The sequence below is a fragment of the Monodelphis domestica genome, chromosome 2 (genome assembly GCF_027887165.1).
Source record: "Monodelphis domestica isolate mMonDom1 chromosome 2, mMonDom1.pri, whole genome shotgun sequence".
Lineage (NCBI taxonomy): Eukaryota > Metazoa > Chordata > Mammalia > Didelphimorphia > Didelphidae > Monodelphis > Monodelphis domestica.
Genome location: NC_077228.1, coordinates 526,526,038 through 526,543,634, shown reverse-complemented (window position 1 = coordinate 526,543,634; position 17,597 = coordinate 526,526,038). Strand labels below are relative to the sequence as shown.

Sequence of the window (17,597 nt, the reverse complement as noted above, 5' to 3'; positions counted from 1 at the left end):
TAAAACAGAAGGTACGTGTTTACACACACACATCCTTCCTAGACCTAAGGAAAGAACCATTGAATTTGATCAGTCTGGCTTCCCATAGGAGGTGATATCTGAGCTGAGGAGTCTAACTGGCAAAACTAAGGTGGGAGTATGCTTCAGGCTAGGGGATGGTCTGTGCCAAGAGGTGGAGTCTAAGAGTGACTGAAGCTAGTTTGGCTCTCCTGGATCACTGGGGAAGTTGAGCCAAGACCTAACCGTTCCCCACCTTCATTTTAATGGCCAGCTTCCTCTGTGCATTTAGAATATAATTTGATTTCTAGGAACCATTTTGCAGAACTCTGAAAGGCTACGTCTCCTGTGTGAAGTGAAGTGGGCCTCTTTTAATCCTGTTTTTCTAAGGTGGGCAGAAGACTCTTGGATCAGATGGTTACCATGTTAGAATAATTCAATACAAGAAGTGCTCTTCTGAGAGTGTTCTGGACTCGGTAAAGCTCTTGTGAGCAGCCTGCCTGTCTGACTTTGGTTTTCTGCTTAATGATTGTACAAAGGAATTCTGGTTTACAGTTCCCTTTAGCCCTCTTTGCTTTTACTGGCTGCTCTCCCAAATTTGCTCTTGTCCCTCTTGTCCCTCTTCCACTACTAGAGACTAAAGGGTTTCTTCTTAAGATGTCTCTCCTTGAAGCTGTTCACTCACACTTGATTCAAAGCTTGGGGAAAAGATAGCTACTTTAATGTCAATTAACTCAATCAGGATAATACAAAGGAATGGCTGACAGGGAAAGAATGGGAAAGGATAGTGGAGGAAAAGGGGGTCCCTGTCTCTATCTAAACCCTTTTTCCTCCCTCCTCGAGTTTGGGGGGAACTCGGGCTTTGGCAGCCAGAGCCCCCTGAGAGATAGTCAAGTTGACTGATCCTGGGTTTGGCCCCTTGACCACAGTTCAGACCCAGGGCACCAGGAACTGAGGTAAAGTCTGACCGAGATTCAAAATGCCTTTCTCAGGTTTCTCTTCAGTAGTGTTTTCAATTGGGAAATGTTGGGGGGAAGGATTTTCAGTCACAAGCAGGAAAAGATGGGTAACCCTCAGGAGAAAAATCTTATTCACTCCTCTCTCTTCAGCTTCTCTAGACTGAGAGACCAACTGCTCTTTAGAGGGAACTTTCTGCTCCTCAAGATTCCAACCTCCTGGGGCCCCTCCCCATTGAGGTGATCAAATCCACACACTCTTCACCCTGGCACTTTTCTTATGTGCCAGCCTCTGTCACACCTTTTAAATTTTTTAAGAAATGTGAATATTTCCTTATACTAAGAAGACTGGAAATTGCTGGTTGTACATGAAAACATGGTTCAGCTGCATTCAGTCTCTTCTTTGAATGTGACTGACCTCATCCCCTCCCTCCAGGCATTTTAGAGGTTTATGAACCCTTTTCTTCCTACTCTGACCTTTTTTGCATCATTATTATTACTGGTCCTTTTTTGCTTCATTGTGGTTATGATCCTTTGTCTCTCCCTAGAATCTGAATGAATGACTTAAGAGATCACCTTAGGCCCCTTGTTTCACTGAGGTGAACTGAGACCAGAGCAGTACAGCTACTTGCCTGAGGACACATAGCTCCTTGGCCATAGAGCTAAGACTAGAACTCAGATCTCTCTGGAATGCTTTGAGATTTACAAAGCCCCTAAGTCAATATCTTTAGAGAAGTAATAGAGATACTGTTATCCCAATTTTTCAGATAAGAAAATGAAGGCTCTGGGGCTTCTAAGGTGTAGGAGATGGGATTCCAGCCCATGGTTTTCTCCATTCTTTATGCTGCCCCTTCTTGTATCTCAAGGAATTCCATCATCATCTGGGAAATCTCATCTTTGCCAAATATCATTTAAAGCCTTCCATTCATTCTCCCTTTGCTGTGGAGAATAAAGGAAGGAATCTGGGCATTTTCAATGTGTAAATTTCATGTTGAAAAATTTTCCTCCTCCCTCCTGACATAAGGAGCCTTTCTCTGTGGCCGTTTCCATTCCCCCAGCCCTTGTTTGGGGTTTCACAGGTTTTCATAAAGCTTATGAATTGTGAAGAATCATTTAGAGAATAAACAGTCTTTTTATCACTTGAAAAATAAAGCTTTCTGATAAGTTTCTAAGTGTGCCAAAGTCTATAAACACTGGCTATTTAGAAGTACTGTAGGCCCAGTGGAGAGAGGATGAGCCTAGAGGTAGGAAGTCCTGGATTCAGATTCTTCTGCTAGAACAAAGGCCTTGAAACCTTAGGAGATGTCAACATGGAAATATAGAAATCCCCAGTTTACTTAGTTTAAAGGTAGAAACCCCAGGTTTTGACCTTGTCACAGGAGAGGTTCCCCCTGAGGGAAGGTCCCACTTCACCAGACAACAGACAAATGCATCAGTCTCGTAAGCCGAAGGTCACGAGTTCGATTCTTCTCAGAAGGAGGGTGTGATATACTGGGAAAGGCTTCTGGAGACAAAAGAGCTACTTGTCTTCGAATGAGGTTTACCTTCCCACCTGAAGTGAATGTCTATTGTCTGGTGAAGTGGGACCTTCCCTCAGAGGGAAACCTCTCCTGTGACAAGGTCAAAACCTGGGGTTTCTACCTTTAAACTAAGTAAACTGGGGATTTCTATATTTCCATGTTGACAGAGCTATGGTGCGTTTTGAACAGAGGAGGAACAGTTTGATGTACTTAGGAGTGTTATTTGGCACCTGTGAGGAAGATGGATGGGAGAGGGAAAGCTTTAGGGATGGATATCAATGAAGAGGGCCAGCACTGGGCCTAGGGAGGTGGGTGTTGGGTGGAGAGAAGGAGAGAGGCCGAATCTGTAGGACTTAGCCCTTGGTTGGACACATGAGATGAATTGAGGAGAAAAGGAGTTTTGTTCTGGACCACTTGCCATTCCCTTGGGACATTGAGTGGAAACTCTTGCCAGGCAGTTGTTAAGGAAGTGTCCCCCCCCCAGTAAAGATAAGTATGTAGGAGAAAAAGGCTTAGCCTGTATATGGGTATGTCCAAAAAGTATCTCAAATGGTTAGATATATAGATCTCCCCGTGGCCTGCTTTGAATATAAAATAGAGCTAGAGGGAGAACTTCAGGCCATTTTAAATGAATCTCAGTGCACAATTTTCCAATCATAGTCTTAAGATCTCTATTCATTCTCTCAACTTGGCCTGAGCTCTGGGGATGATATGGTACATGGAATTTGGGAGTGATCCCCAAACAAGAATAAAGTTGAGACGAAACAGAATTGGTAAAATGAGTTCCCCTGTCTGAATCAATTTGTGCTGGCTGACCAAAGTGAGGAATGATCTCTTTTAAGAGCGCCTTTTGAGACTTACAAATTGACTTTATCACTATGCACAAGGCTGGACATTGTAAATTTTGTCTGGTCATAATGGATCAGCTGACCAGATGGCCAGAAACATTTCTTAGCTCCTGAGCCACAGTGGCTTTTGCTGTTAAGGTGCCCAAAATGTAGTAATTAAAATGGGTTTGAACGATATAAGAATTTTTTTAAAACCATTGTGATCACCATTTATAAAAATTAAACTATAAGTCAGTAGTCTGTTAGTAGCTTTATTTACAGCAAGGTAGAGATATTAAAGTGGGGTAGGAGGTAGAAAAATACCACCTAGCTAAAAATAATAGTCCTAATCCTAGTGCCTCCAGATCGTGAATGTGAATCTGACTGAATCTCACCAGAATCAAAATTCCAGATCAGGAAGCTGCAATCCAAAGAGCCAAAGGCGCTGAAAAACTGCCAAGAACCTTCAGCGCACATGAGATCAAGACTGCCAAGAATCCCATCAGAGTTCATGCTCCCTAGGCTAAAGGCCACCAAGAATGAAAAACCCAAGAATGCATCAAGCAATGAATCTCTCTCCGGCTCCTGCTTATATACAGTTTTCTCCACCCATCAGCTTTCCTGTCACATCTCAGTAATCAATCACAGCTTTTCAATTTGCCTAGCACTGTCCAGTGCTTGTGGCCTTTTAGGGCATGAACTTTTCTTTGTTAGCGACTTACTAAGGGTTAAGTAGAAGTATTTTAAGTTCTTGATGGATTAACCTAAACTAGACAAAGAAAATAAAAATCCCCTTTCACAATTTGTATGGTTGGCTCTACCACCTTGTCTCCTCTTCCTGCCTTCAATTTGGAGACCTGTTCTTTTGGAGCTTCTCACTCATAGCTTCAGGTATGACCTGGATGCTTAGAACTCCAAAGGCACTAACCTCTCCACATTCCTGTTTCTGTGGATGGCACCACCAGCCTTTGTTCTGGGAATCTTCTTTTATTCCTCCATCTCCATGGCAGTTGTCAAGCCTCCCTCTGGGTTGTCTGTGCCACGCATTTACCCCTTTGTCACCACTTGGGCACAGACAGAGAAAGCAGCATGGACTATTTGGAGATGAGAGGAAGTCCAGTGAAGCCAGGATTTAGATTCTTCTTTCTCTGGGGCAACATCTGAGTTAGGCCTTGAAGGAACTGAGTCTAAGAAGCAGGTAGGAGGAAATGGATCCTGGGCATGGGGTGGGAAATGCAATATGGAGCCAAGGACTCAAGTATCTGGTTTGGCTGAATAAGAGAGGGGAGTGGAAGTAAAAGGAGAGAAGTCCTGGAAAGGGAGGTGGGACCCAGATGGTAGAGGGCTGTAGATGGGAAGATTTCCGAGCAGAGGAGAAATAGCCAAATGCCTTTTGGCCCATGTGCCGAAGGAAGAGCCAGGAAGCAGACTTGAGGGATCTGTGAGGATGTCACCTGGTTCATGCTGTGTACCTTGAGTTGGTCATACTGAAACTTGCCCATGGGTGGGGCAGGGGGAGCGCAGGTTCGAATCAGCTGTATGTTGGTGTCTTCCATACTAAAAGATGAGAGGCTCTTTGGTGGACAGAGCAGGTGTCTTGTTTCATCTCTGGATTCTGCAATGCCACATTAATAAGTTCTTTTGACTTAGTTGATAGATTGGTTATTTTCCTTTATTCTTTAAAGGAATTTCTCTCTGGGTAAGGAAAGAGGAGTGGAGGACAGGGGGAATCTTGAAAAAGAAAGGTCATGCAAAGGTAAAAGATATCAGCCCCCTCTATTTTTTTTTTTTAAGTAAAAGTGTTAGCTGAGTGGAGGAAACATTTACTGGATCGTGCATCTTAACTAGCAATAAATTCCAGTCTCTACATTGCTAAAATAGCAAGACTTGTGTGAAATCCTAATACTTCTAAGCTATTGAGACTTTCAGGTCCAACATAGTTGTTTCTCAACTCTGTCTGACCCTTGTTTTGGGCTGATAATGCATGTCCATATATATCTAGCAAGTAGAAAGCTGAAAGCACATTGTAGATACTTAGAATCCTGTATAATAATGATAGAATTCCCCACTCTCATTGTCCCAAGCTTGCCATGATGGCTTAAGTGACAATTTGTTTGCTTATTAGTGCTGGATCATTTACAGCTTTGTAAGCCAATCCCCTGTAGTTCTTGGTTTAGGGGTCATTGCAAATATTTCCTACTCGGGCAGTTTGAAAGGGAAAGGTGAGGCCACAAGTTAACCCATACTATCCCTCTGTCCCCTCTCATTTTCCCACCCCTGCAAGAGGCATAGGAAAAGAAGAAAATGCAAGATTATTCAACATAAAAATAAAGAGGAGTCTCAGAACCCTAAGTTCATGATGCCCAGCCCAGTCTTCTGGCTGTTGTGCCACCTCATAGAAACTTGATTCTGACCTTCATCGTTTTAGTTGACCTCTGTCTCTTGTGCAGGCCTAGAGACGGGAGGTCCTGGGTTCAGGTCTGTTCCCAGACACGGCATTTAACCCCCGTTGCCTATCCCTTACCACTTCTCTGCCTTGGAATCTAGAACATAGCATTGATCCTAAGGCAGAAGGTAAGGGTTTGAAGAAAGGCCTTTACGGGTGTTTTATGTGAGACCAAGATTATCCTTTTTAGTTCATTTTCAGTACTTTTACAAGTGTGGATCCCTGGAGTTGGCCATTCCAATACTGAGCCATCTCTACCTCCATCTCAATGACTGCTCCATGTTAAGGAAGAGTGGCCTTGGAGCCAGAGGACTTGCAGTGGGGTTCTGACTCTTGTTCCATTAGGGGTGGGACTGTGACTCATGTAATCTTTGGGCTTCAACTTCTTTGGAATGAGGAGGTATTCCTTTAGCTCTCTCTGATCATCATCTGCTCCAGCTCTTAAACCAAGGAGGCTGTGACATTTCTGTTGAGGCCAAGTTTTTATTCTCTACCTTTGGTTTTTCATTGCCAACGAGGATGCATGGCACCCAGCCCATGGTCCTTGTGTAGTGTCCCCTGCAACCGCCCCTAATCCCCTCCCCCCCCAAAATGCTTTAGAACTTGGTGAAGGATTTTGAAGATGTATGTATTCACTGCTTTCTGTGCTTCACTGACCCCATCTCAGAACTTTAGGAGTCATGAATTAGTGAGCATTTATTAAAGGCTTACACTGTTAGAAACTGGAGTTTTGCAAGAACATTGCTTATAATTAGGAGAAAAAAGGAGTGTGCCATATATAAGGAAATGCACTCAGTCTCTCAGCAGTCAGATTGATTGTGAATGAAGATATGCTCTTTGTCATGACAGAGCTAGTATTTGATGATTGTTGTTTTTCAGAACAGTGAAGAAAGAAGAGGAGGGTGGATAGGGTGAAAGGCCAACAGGGCAAGAGGCCAGAATCCTGGGCTCAGGGAGGCCTCATCTCATGTGTTGGCAGAAATCTGGATGGGATAAAAGGGAAATATGATCTGAGACTCCAGCTTGATTTGATGGGTTGAGCTAAGTTTTCACAGTCATTTTTATCCCAATGAACCAAGTGTATCTCCTCCCAGTATATATTTGTGTTCAGGAAATAGACAGTGTCCATCTAGATCACTGCACTCTGATTTTTAAGTTGATCGTGAATATTTCCAGGGATCTGACTAACATTTCTAGGTTTTTCAGTTTTAAAACAGTCTGGATAATTTTCATTGGAAAAATTATTACCTGATTCTACCTAATTCTGGGTTGTATCTCATACTCAGCAACCCTATATGCGTCCACTAACTCAGGGAGTACATTTTCAGATTTGAAGGTAGACTAAATCACATTTTACTTTTGCTTTGCTTGTCATGACTGTTCCTTGTGTCCCTTTTTAACATTCTTTTAGATCAACTGGCTTCTCAGAAGTGATTGTGGTTGTTGGAGGGTGTGAGCGAGTTGGGGGCTTTAATCTTCCATACACTGAGTGCTATGATCCTGTTACCAGCGAGTGGAAATCTTTGGCTAAGCTGCCAGAATTTACCAAGTCAGAATATGCTGTGTGTGCCCTGAGGAATGATATTCTCGTCTCAGGTAAAAACATTTGCATAATTAAAGATGGTATTGAATAGCCTCTTGCTAAGAATATTCATAAAATTTTACATCTACCAATCACAGTTGAATCTTTGCTTTAAGACTGCCCAGGAGCAGTTAGTTTAATTCTGATTCATCACCTACTATTGCACACCTGGGTCACAGACCTCCCACTTAATGATTAAGTGGGATGTTTACACTTTTGGTGATTAGATCTAAAAATGAGCAGATCTCCATACTCAACTTTTAAGTAGGGTATTTACACTTTTGGTGATTAAATCTAAAAATAGGCAGGGGTTATAATTTTAATCTTCACAATCAGGGGAGAATTAATTTTAATCTTCATACTCCCTAGATTGGTTGTAGTCTTTACCTTTGTTTGCTCTGTCTTTTACTACTCTTTTTTTACTTTTACTACTACTTTTTTACTTTACTAGATTACTACTGAAATTAAGAGGAAAAATCTTGCTTAAATTTAGTAGCGGCATTGGCAATTTTTTTGCTGAGTGACCAAAAATATATGACCTTTTAATACTTAATTTAGTCTACTTGAAATAACAGTAACTTCTCCCTATGTTCGTTTTAAAAAGCCACTGTACCAAGAAATGTACATGAAGAAGAGGTGAGATTCCTTAGGACTTTGTTCTTCTCTCTTCTGTTCAATAGCTAAGCTTTCTCCTCTATGTGGGAACTGATGGGGACAAGCAGAGTGACACAGCACTTTTGAGCATTTGACACCCGAAGAAGTCTTGGCTCCTGGGGCTTCCTTCGGAAAAAGAGCTTAGCTTGGCTCCCTCAGGCTCAGTTGGTTTTCTCTTGTTTTTTACAAGAGAAATTTGGAAGTAAAGTATTTTGCTTGACATCTTTCATGCCTTAGCTTGGGAAACAAGGAGGATAGGAGATAGAAAACCAACTTAGAGGTAAGAAGACCCATATTCAGAGGTCCCCAAATTTTTTACACAGGGGTCTAGTTCACTGTCCCTCAGACTGTTGGAGGACCGGACTATAAAAAAAACTGTGAACAAATCTATATATTGCTGTCTGGGATAGTGGAGGCTGCAGCACTGGCTGGGATGAGCCTGTCACACCTTGAACAGGTCCATCACCACCACCACTATACCGGGCAGCAGTATACACAGTGCAGAATCCCCTCCCCCAGATCACCGCTCACCATGCTGATGTCTTCCATTGTGCAGCCACATAATCCTTTGCATGGAGCCTCATTCTTGTTCAGTTACTCTCAGAACAAGGCACCACGCCAAGGATTATGTCACCAGAAGTAGTACTATACATGAGCCAAGCCTCACTTTGTGGTGCCGCCAGATACAGTGCTCCTCTCACTGACCACCAATGAAAGAGATGCCCCTTCTGGAAGTGCAGTGGGGGCCAGATAAATGGCCTCGGGGGACCACAGTTTGGAGACCCCTGCTCTAATACAAGGTAGCTGTGTGACCTGGGATTCAAGGTGATCCTATACAGCTGTTAGGAACAGAAAGGCTGCCAACTTCTACAGGCAAAAGATGTTTCTTTCCCTGGCATTCCCTAAAGCAGTTGTAAGGGTAAAATTGGGGTTGTTGACTAAATATATTGTGATCGCCAGAGATTAAAATTCAATCCCAATAAAATATTCAAGTCCGTTTGGATTTTTATGGAGATTTAATTACAATAGAGGGAAGAAATTAAGAAGAAGAGAGAGAGAAAAGGGAATTGGACTGCTCTGGCAAGCCAGATAGGAGTTCAGAGGCCTAGACCAAAGGGCCTTCTCAATCTAGCTTGGCTTCCAGCCACAAGGCCTCCATTGAGATGAGGGGCCTCCTGGGAGGATTGCGCTTTAGGAGGAAAAGGAAAAGGAAAAGAGGAATCAGCCTAAACCACTCACCAAGCATGCCAAGAATGCCGCCACGAGCTCCCAATGCTAAAAACCTCACTTCTCTGAGAGCAAGAGAGGGAGCCCAGAGAGAGGAAGTGATGTGAAATATATAGGCAGTTCTTTACATCACTTCCTGCGTCTCACATATACCAATGGTAGCTTAAGCTTGACTTAGGACAGCCCAAAGGGTCTGTCAGTTGTTTCTTATTTGTCACTTGCTAGCACATGTTGGTCATAGGCCATCCTCCTCAACACTTAATCCTTAAGTAGGGGTGTATCCATTCCTGGTTGCTAGAATTCTAGGACTAAACAAAATGGAGAAGATCTAAAATTCACACAGTGAAAACAGAGAAACTCCCAGTCTCCAAATTTGTAATCAGAACAATTTCTACAGTCATTTAAATAATGTAGATAATTGCATGGCTTAAATGATGCACATTTATACCATTAATTAGTTTTTAGACATTCAGTTTGTATGTCCTTAGTGCAACTGTATCTATTTTAACAAAAATTAAAACATTTAATTATTATCATAAAATTAAGTATTAGATAGAACTAATTTTATTGTATTTTTTTCCAACTTCATAGTTTACCTACTTTTCACCTATTTTTGTTCTAAATTACATCTCTTTCTCATAGTGAAACACTAAATATATTTGAAGTTGTATCAAAACTCCTACTGATTGTTAACTCTTTTCTTTATGTATATCGAGAATGAGAACAAAAAACACCCCAAGGGAGATTATTTTAAAGGCATTTGATTTTTCTCTTATATTCTTTCCTTTTCCTTTCCAATGTCTTTTTAACATATAGGAGAGAATGTTATCTTAGAGTGATAGTATAGGGAAAGGCCTCCTTTATATACACGTATTTATATAACGTATAGGGAAAGGCCCCTGGAAGTTTGGGGTTCAAACCTTAAATTTGTTGGTGAACATCAGCACGACCTTGGACAAACTGTGGTTCTTGGTTTTTTTCTCATCTGTAAAATGTTGGTCTACATGATCCGGAAGTCCCTTCCAGCTCTAATTATGAGTCTGTGGTCTGAAAGTTTTGTTTTCCCAGAGTGACATTAAACTTAATAATAATAATTTGCCCACTTGTGAATTATTGAATTTCTTTTCAAATCTGCAGTTATTTCAGCCTTCTTAGGGCCATAGATTACATGAATATAATACCACCTATGGGAAATTAATACCTTCTTTTGTGTATCCTTCAGCTACCTCCTTCACAATTCCAAAGGGTTTCCCTTTAGCTATAGTTTTTTTCTGGAATTTGGCAAAGTAGTTAATGTTGACTCTATCCATTACAGCATATTTCATATTTCATCTGTTTCCCCTTTAACTTAGATGATTAAAACTATTTGATAGACATATTAGTAAGTGCTAAAGTTAATATTACTGTTTTAACCTGGTCTTCCAGTTATAATATTTGCATTTGAGTTTGGCTAAATCAATAAATTGACTAGTGAGAATTTCAGGCACTGTCTGGAAACTGAATGAGATAGTTAGGGCCTGGCAGAGCGATGTTCCAGTGTTAGATGATAGTTGAATTAGCCAGAGTTTTAAGAATGACTTGAATTAATTTCTTTTTTAAGCTTTTACCTTCTGTCTTAATTGATTCTGAGTATTAGTTCCAAGGCAGAAGAGTAATAAGGACTAGACAACTGGGGTGAAGAAACTTGCCCAGGGTCACACAGCTGGGAAATATATGTGGTCAAATTTGAACCCAAGACCTCCGGTCTCCAGGCCTGGTTCTCACTGAGCCATTTAGCTGCCCCTGGATTGATTTTCTATTAGTATATTATTTCATACTTAGAGAAATAAAACATAGAAGCATAATATGGTAAAAAGAACCAGATGTCTTCAGTTCAGACTCCCATTCCTGATGTTTACCACCTGGGTGACTTGAGCCAGCTTGCTTCTTGTACTGGGGACTCAATTTCCTCATTTCTAAAATGAAGGGTTTGGACTAGACAGCTCCTGAGATCCCTTCTAGCCCTCAAGCCATGCTTTCTGTCAAAGGTGGTAATTGGCTGTTCTATGTTTGGGTCTTGTTAAAGGTGGAAGAATCAACAGCCGTGATGTCTGGATTTATAACTCGCAGCTTAACATTTGGATCCGAGTTGCTTCTCTCAATAAGGGCAGATGGCGCCACAAAATGGCTGTCCTCCTTGGCAAGGTAAGAGCAGTTTCTTTGCTGAACACTTGCTATGCGCTGACAAAATAATTATCCTTGCTGACTCTTTCCTTTTATCCTGCCTCAGGATGGTTTGTGTTCAAATCATACTCCCACTTCTGGTAAATTGTGGATGTAAATAGTATGAAACTCTTTTCAAATGGCATTTTTATCTCCAGATCTGGAGTTTGGGGTCAAGCATGAGAACCTGCTTGTGTGTCACGAGAGGCTAAATGACCAGGAAAAATGCAGAAAAGGAAATAAGTTCTGTCACTGAATAACCCCTGAGTTCCATCATGTGATGCTTTCCTTTCCTGTAAAGTTGTGTCAATAGAGTTGTATGTATTTATGTGACACTAGATGAATGTCACTATGGCCTTTTTATTATTGTTTTATTTGCTTAGACAGGAACAGGTGGCAACCCAAGTAATAAGATAAATCTAATAACATTTTAAAAACCTAATTTATTGTAGCTGATGTATGTTAATTCACCAATTTATGTTATTTGGTGACCTCTAACTTAGGAAGAGAACATATAAGCCACTAAAGACCTTCCTCAGTGTATAGATGTGGTCTGAAAAGCTAACATTGGATCTGGGGAAGAGTATTGGGAATGAACCATTATCTGAGCTGTGTATAAAAATGGCTTATCTGAGCCTGCTCTTCAGTATTGGTTCTGTTGATGATGCTCCAAGAAAGACATCAAATAGAATAGACCCAGCCAAGGGCAGTTCTAGGAAGCAAGGCAATTGGAGAGGCTGGCAAAATGGAGGTACTGTTGGAGTTCTCTGTGTGGATGGGGGTGTTTTGGTCTAAACTCCTAAGCCAGAGCTTATCTTCCCTAGGAATGAGAAGTTTTAGAAAGCTTGGAAAATTACATCAGAATCACAGAATGCCTAGAAGGGAACTTGAGGTTGGTCTCCATCCCTGTTTTACTGAGGAGGAGACCAAGGCCCCAACGTATAGCGTTTTAGTGAAAGAAGAGTAACGAGAAAGGGAAGGTGATAACTGACCCTTCACCTTCACAGTTTTGTCTCTGGGAGAGGGCAGTAAGCTTACTGGAGGCCTTGAAAGCTAGCTTTCAGAGGGGACAGCAGAGAGGAAAGGCTGGGCTCTTTAGACCTATGTATGAATGTGGTTCTTTCTTTCTTGCATTGGGACTGGGCTTTCCACACAGACACTTTGTTTTCAGATGTTAACCATATATTATCTTTAACAAGATTTCTGGGAAACATATTTTTGCCAGAGGGGAAACTTTGGCCCAAGGGAATATTAGGCACCCTTGAATAGTGATGAGCAGCATTGGGAAAGTGAGGATCTATAGGAGTTCTCAACACAGGTCCAAGGAGAAGTAAGTCCAAACCCCAAGGGCCTTAGCTGGTGCATCATGACTGGCCTCTTCCCAGAGGTTTACTGTCCTTTCAGGGACCTGAATCTAGAGTTCTTGACTTAGCTCCCACAGTTCCTGAAAAACATTTCTTCTCTAGTAATCATAATGGCTTCATTATGTCAGACATTGGTTTTAGAATAATCAACAAGGTTTCTGAGTTGATATGCTTTAAGAAGTACAGAAACAGAGGGTCTAGAAGGGGTTTGAAAGAAAATCTCCATGGAAGGTGAGCCATGTCAAAGATTTCAGCAGAACTTGCCCAGTGAAGGCTATTCTAGACAATCCTGGTCCCCATGTCACCAGACGACAGACAAGCGCCACCATACATGTGGGCCATGTGGCAGGGCTCAGACCTTCAGCACCCTGGTTCCTCAATCTTGGACCCTTGATTGGTTTTGGAACTAGTTGTGGAGAAGAGGGCCCATCTCCTTTGTCTGCTTAGCTGTGTGTTTGAAGGGTAGGTTCAGTCAGCCTGTCCATTTCTGAGGTGCACCCTGGTTTTTAGAGAAGCCCATGTGTTACCCTGGTGGTGTGCTGATTCTTTTCATTGGGCCATTTAGACCAGACTTCAGAATTTTGTGCATGTGAACAGTCATGACAATGTGAGTGTTTGAAGGGAACACAGTGACTGATGAACCCTGAGAATAATGATCTTGTCACACTGGATCTCATGGCAAAGACCATTCAGTAAAAATGAGATATCTTTGCAAAGACACTTTTCTTGTGGCCATATCAGAAATTTGCATGAGTTAACAGGTCCTGAAACTTTCTATAAAGGAAATGATTGGGGGTCAATGCTGAATTTCTAAGAAAAGGGGGCAGCTGGGTGACTCAATGTTTTGAGAGCCAGGCCTAGAAATCTAGGCCTGGAAACCTAGAACCCAGGTCCTGGGTTCCAATGTGACCTCAGACACTTCCTAGCTGTGTGACCCTGGGCAAGTCACTTAACCCTCACTGCCTACCCTCACCACAATTCTGACTTGCCAGTACATAGTATTGATTCTAAGGGAAAAGGTAAGGAAGTTAGAAAAAAATTAAATTAAAATTAAAATAAATTCCTAAGAAAAATCCCTTAGCTGGCTCTCACTAAATTTGGCTTATTCAAAAAAATGCTTACTTTGGTGTTCCTGATTAGCATTACAAGCATCCTTGGAATTAGCATATCAAACATCCCTAGCCACCTGTAGTGCACTCAAGATAAAGTCCTTTACAAAAATTTCAAAAATCACAGACATAAAAATATGAGCTCTTTCTGTATCAAAAATTTTGGCTAAACTATGTCAAAACCAGACTAGTAACTTTGATGTAATTGGAGGCATTATTTCTTTTGACCTCAGATGTCAGGCAGATAATGGATATGTATTGGTTTGCAAATAAACACTCAAGCTGAAAGCCCCAGCTTAGAGGGTGAGTGAGGATTTTCACAAACCATTCCATGGCTCCAAGTCCTTTTTGTATTTCCTTTTTCCTTTACCAGTTCTGGATTTCGTCTCTGTGGCTCCTCTGCAGTACAAGAATCTGCCTGGCTTTTATGTTACATGGGACTATGTTAAGTCCCATGGGCACTGTAAAGAATAAAAAATGGGGAGTCTAGCCATAGATTTTTAATGGTTTATTAATAGAAAGGAAAGGGTGAAAGATGAGAAAGAAAATAGGTCATTCTTTAAGGGAAATTACCCTGATTTAGTACCTCCATTTAGCTGGCAGCAGAGCAGGACCCCCTAGTCAGTTCAACTAGGAAAAAGAAAAAGCTTGGTTTTTCTTTTGGTTTATCAAACTTTCTGCACACTGACTCTCACATGTCACACCTAATGAGCCAATTGTCGCCCTTCAGCCTTCGCTTGCCTGCCCAGGAGACATTTGCCCTGCTTCATGGTCCCTTGCCTTAATTGCTGGCTTTTCTGCTGATGGGGGGTGGGGGGGGTACCAGAGTTTAGAGTCTATCCTTGAGATCAAAGTCGCCTTAATAATTTCCTTCACACATGAGTTAGCCAGCCTCAAGGGTAAATGAATCATACCCAGTGTGGACTCACAGGATAGAAGCTCTGATTGGGCGCACGTGTGGAAACCTTCCTAAACTAACTCCCATTAGTGGCAACTTTGGGGGAACTAAAGCATACTTTAAGAAAAATCATGATGAGTCATTTAACTTGGGATGGATTCTGTAGAGAAAAAGGGACTAGTATCCAAAGAAAAGGAAGGATAAGCTAGAAGAAGGGGAGCCATGTGTATTTATTTAAGAAAGATTGGTGGAGATGACAGTGTATTTATTAAACAGAGTTCTTACTGTGTTGGGAGCCAAGATACCTAGATTGTAGACTCTGCATGACTGACTTGACAACTGTTTTTGGAAAGTGGTTGACTTTCCATCTTTTCTCCTTAACTCTCTTCAGATAGCATGTCTTGTACTGTTCCCTAGCCAGAATCTCCCAGATAGGCATATTCATTCAGTTCTTTCTCTGCAGGGTACTGTGCTAGGCAAACTAGAGGTAGCAGAAGTTTACAGTAGAATAGATTGCCTTGGTGGTACCCTGGGATCAGATGGCCCTGGCCAGAGCCCTCTAATGATTACTGTAAAGCACAACTGAAGTGCTCTCTCCCATACCCATTTCTTTGAAGTCTGAACAACTGTGTCAGAGATGTGTCAACACCTCAAAGGATGTGTTTTCTGGTACTTTTGCATTTACTCAGAGTTTTATGCAGCATTGCTGAATATTTGTCTATGAATATTATTTGTAGCAGATGCATACATGCTGTTAGTCAAATTCCATTCCCTCTCCCCCAACCAAATCATAATTTAAATTCACTTTCAACACTTAGTAAGACCCTACTATATATCATGCACCATGCTAAGCTCTGTAGGTACAAAGACAGAAAGAGTAAACAAGAATTCTTGTTCCCAAGGAGTTTCCAGTCTACTTGGAGATACAAAATATATACAAATAAGCAAATATAAGTAAATACAATTGGGGGGATCAGGGAAGACTTCCTGGATTCAGCGGTAACCTGAGCTGAGCCTTGTAGGAAGCTAAGGATTCATGTTGGCTGATGAGATGAGGACTGAGGAAATTTCAGGCAAATGGACAGCCTCTGGGAGGTAGAATGTTGAGCTCAGTGGTGCCAAACATTTAGTCGAACATGGAATGCATGAAGGAAGAGGTTAACTAAAATAAAGCTGAAAGGTACCAAATAAGGGTTGTCAGAAATATCATGGAGCATTTTGGTGAGGTGGTCAGGGAAGAGTTCCCATTTAATCTCAGAAGTAATAGGGGCCATTCAAGATTTGTAAGTTAAGAATTCATCCAATTTTTACTGTCAGGCAGTGTGCCTAGTTCAGAAGATAACAAATAAAAAATTTATTTGTGTAGCAGGACAGTGATGATCAAATGTGGAGGTCAAATAAACAGGAAACATACTGATAAAACATTGTAAAATAGCAAAGTGACTTTTAAATATTTGAGCTAAACTTCCTGTAATCATTGCCCCTTCATCATTTTTGAGAGCTTTATACGGGGAAAAATTGATTTTGTTCTATGCAGCTAGTCAGAATAAAGGCTTTTGGCTGAGCTTGAACTCAGACCATTGTTGATAAATGCTGTGTGTTTTGAATGTAGGTCTATGTTGTTGGAGGCTATGATGGTCAAAACAGGCTCAGCAGTGTGGAATGTTATGATTCATTTTCAAATCGTTGGACCGAAGTGGCTCCTCTCAAAGAAGCTGTGAGCTCTCCTGCAGTGGCGAGCTGTGTTGGCAAATTGTTTGTGATTGGCGGAGGGCCTGATGATAACACATGCTCAGATAAGGTAAGGAAACCTGTTTTTCTTAAGTCAAACTTCTGAACCAGATAGGCTCTCTCTATCAACTGATCCCAATAAGAATATTAGTATAGTGTGTTTTTTTTCCGAAATTCTGAGCAGGAAAGGTTTTCTGTATTGCCTTGTACTCTGTGATTTTTAACAGAGTTTACTAAGCTCTAAAATGAGCTGCTTATTCGCTTGGTGACCTTGATGGATGTGTGGCTTCAGCCCAACTCTTCTCTTCTTTCTCATGTTGTATCCCATGTTCTCCACAGAGGATTCACCCAATATGATGGGGGTTGCCAAGCATTTCTCCTTCCATCTCTTTAACAGTTCATGAGTTAGTCAAACTTTTTGGAGTGGGGTTATACGAAATCCTTTTTAAACTTTCTGTAGAGCTCACAAATCCACAATGTATCTTCTTGAAATGTGGACACCGCCTTTGCAGACAAGGGAGCCAATAGCTTATAGAGCAAGTTCTAAAAGGGAGGAGAGAGCAAAGAAACTTGGAGGTGCAAAGGGCTCCCTTGGGAAGCTGTGTTTCTTCCAGTAGAAAGGCTCCTTCAGGAGTCAGACTTAGCAGGAACTGAAGGATATTATAAAAACTACCACTACAATTTTTTTTTTTGGGGGGGGGGAATTGTTAGTTGAATACATTATAGCCACAGTACCATCAATGTCATTCACCAAATATCATAATCATCTGACCTGGATAAAGCTGCTATCTAAGAAGCAAGGTTTCTTTCTTTCTTTCTTTCTTTCTTTCTTTCTTTCTTTCTTTCTTTCTTTCTTTCTTTCTTTCTTTCTTTCTTTCTTTCTTTCTTTCTTTCTTTCTTTCTTTCTTTCTTTCTTTCTTTCTTTCTTTCTTTCTTTCTTTCTTTCTTTCTTTCTTTCTTTCTTTCTTTCTTTCTTTCTTTCTTTCTTTCTTTCATCCATTTCTGAAGGGACTTTTTATGAAGCCAGACCCACCCACCCCCCCCCCAAAAAAAAAAACAAAAACTAATTCAATGTGTTTCCATG

The 17,597-nt window shown here is 41.3% G+C and overlaps 1 protein-coding gene across 8 annotated transcripts in view; it reads left to right on the top strand.

Moving 5' to 3' along the window:
• KLHL24 (kelch like family member 24) overlaps window positions 1-17,597 on the top strand; it is a 54,461-nt gene that overhangs the window by 16,642 nt on the left and 20,222 nt on the right. For all 8 annotated transcript variants that reach the window (XM_056819840.1, XM_007485951.3, XM_056819843.1 and 5 more), the window contains 3 exons: window positions 7,158-7,342; window positions 11,275-11,393; window positions 16,395-16,583. In XM_056819840.1, the coding sequence (XP_056675818.1) occupies window positions 7,158-7,342; window positions 11,275-11,393; window positions 16,395-16,583 (493 nt within the window). The remainder of the gene's footprint in view (window positions 1-7,157; window positions 7,343-11,274; window positions 11,394-16,394; window positions 16,584-17,597) is intronic.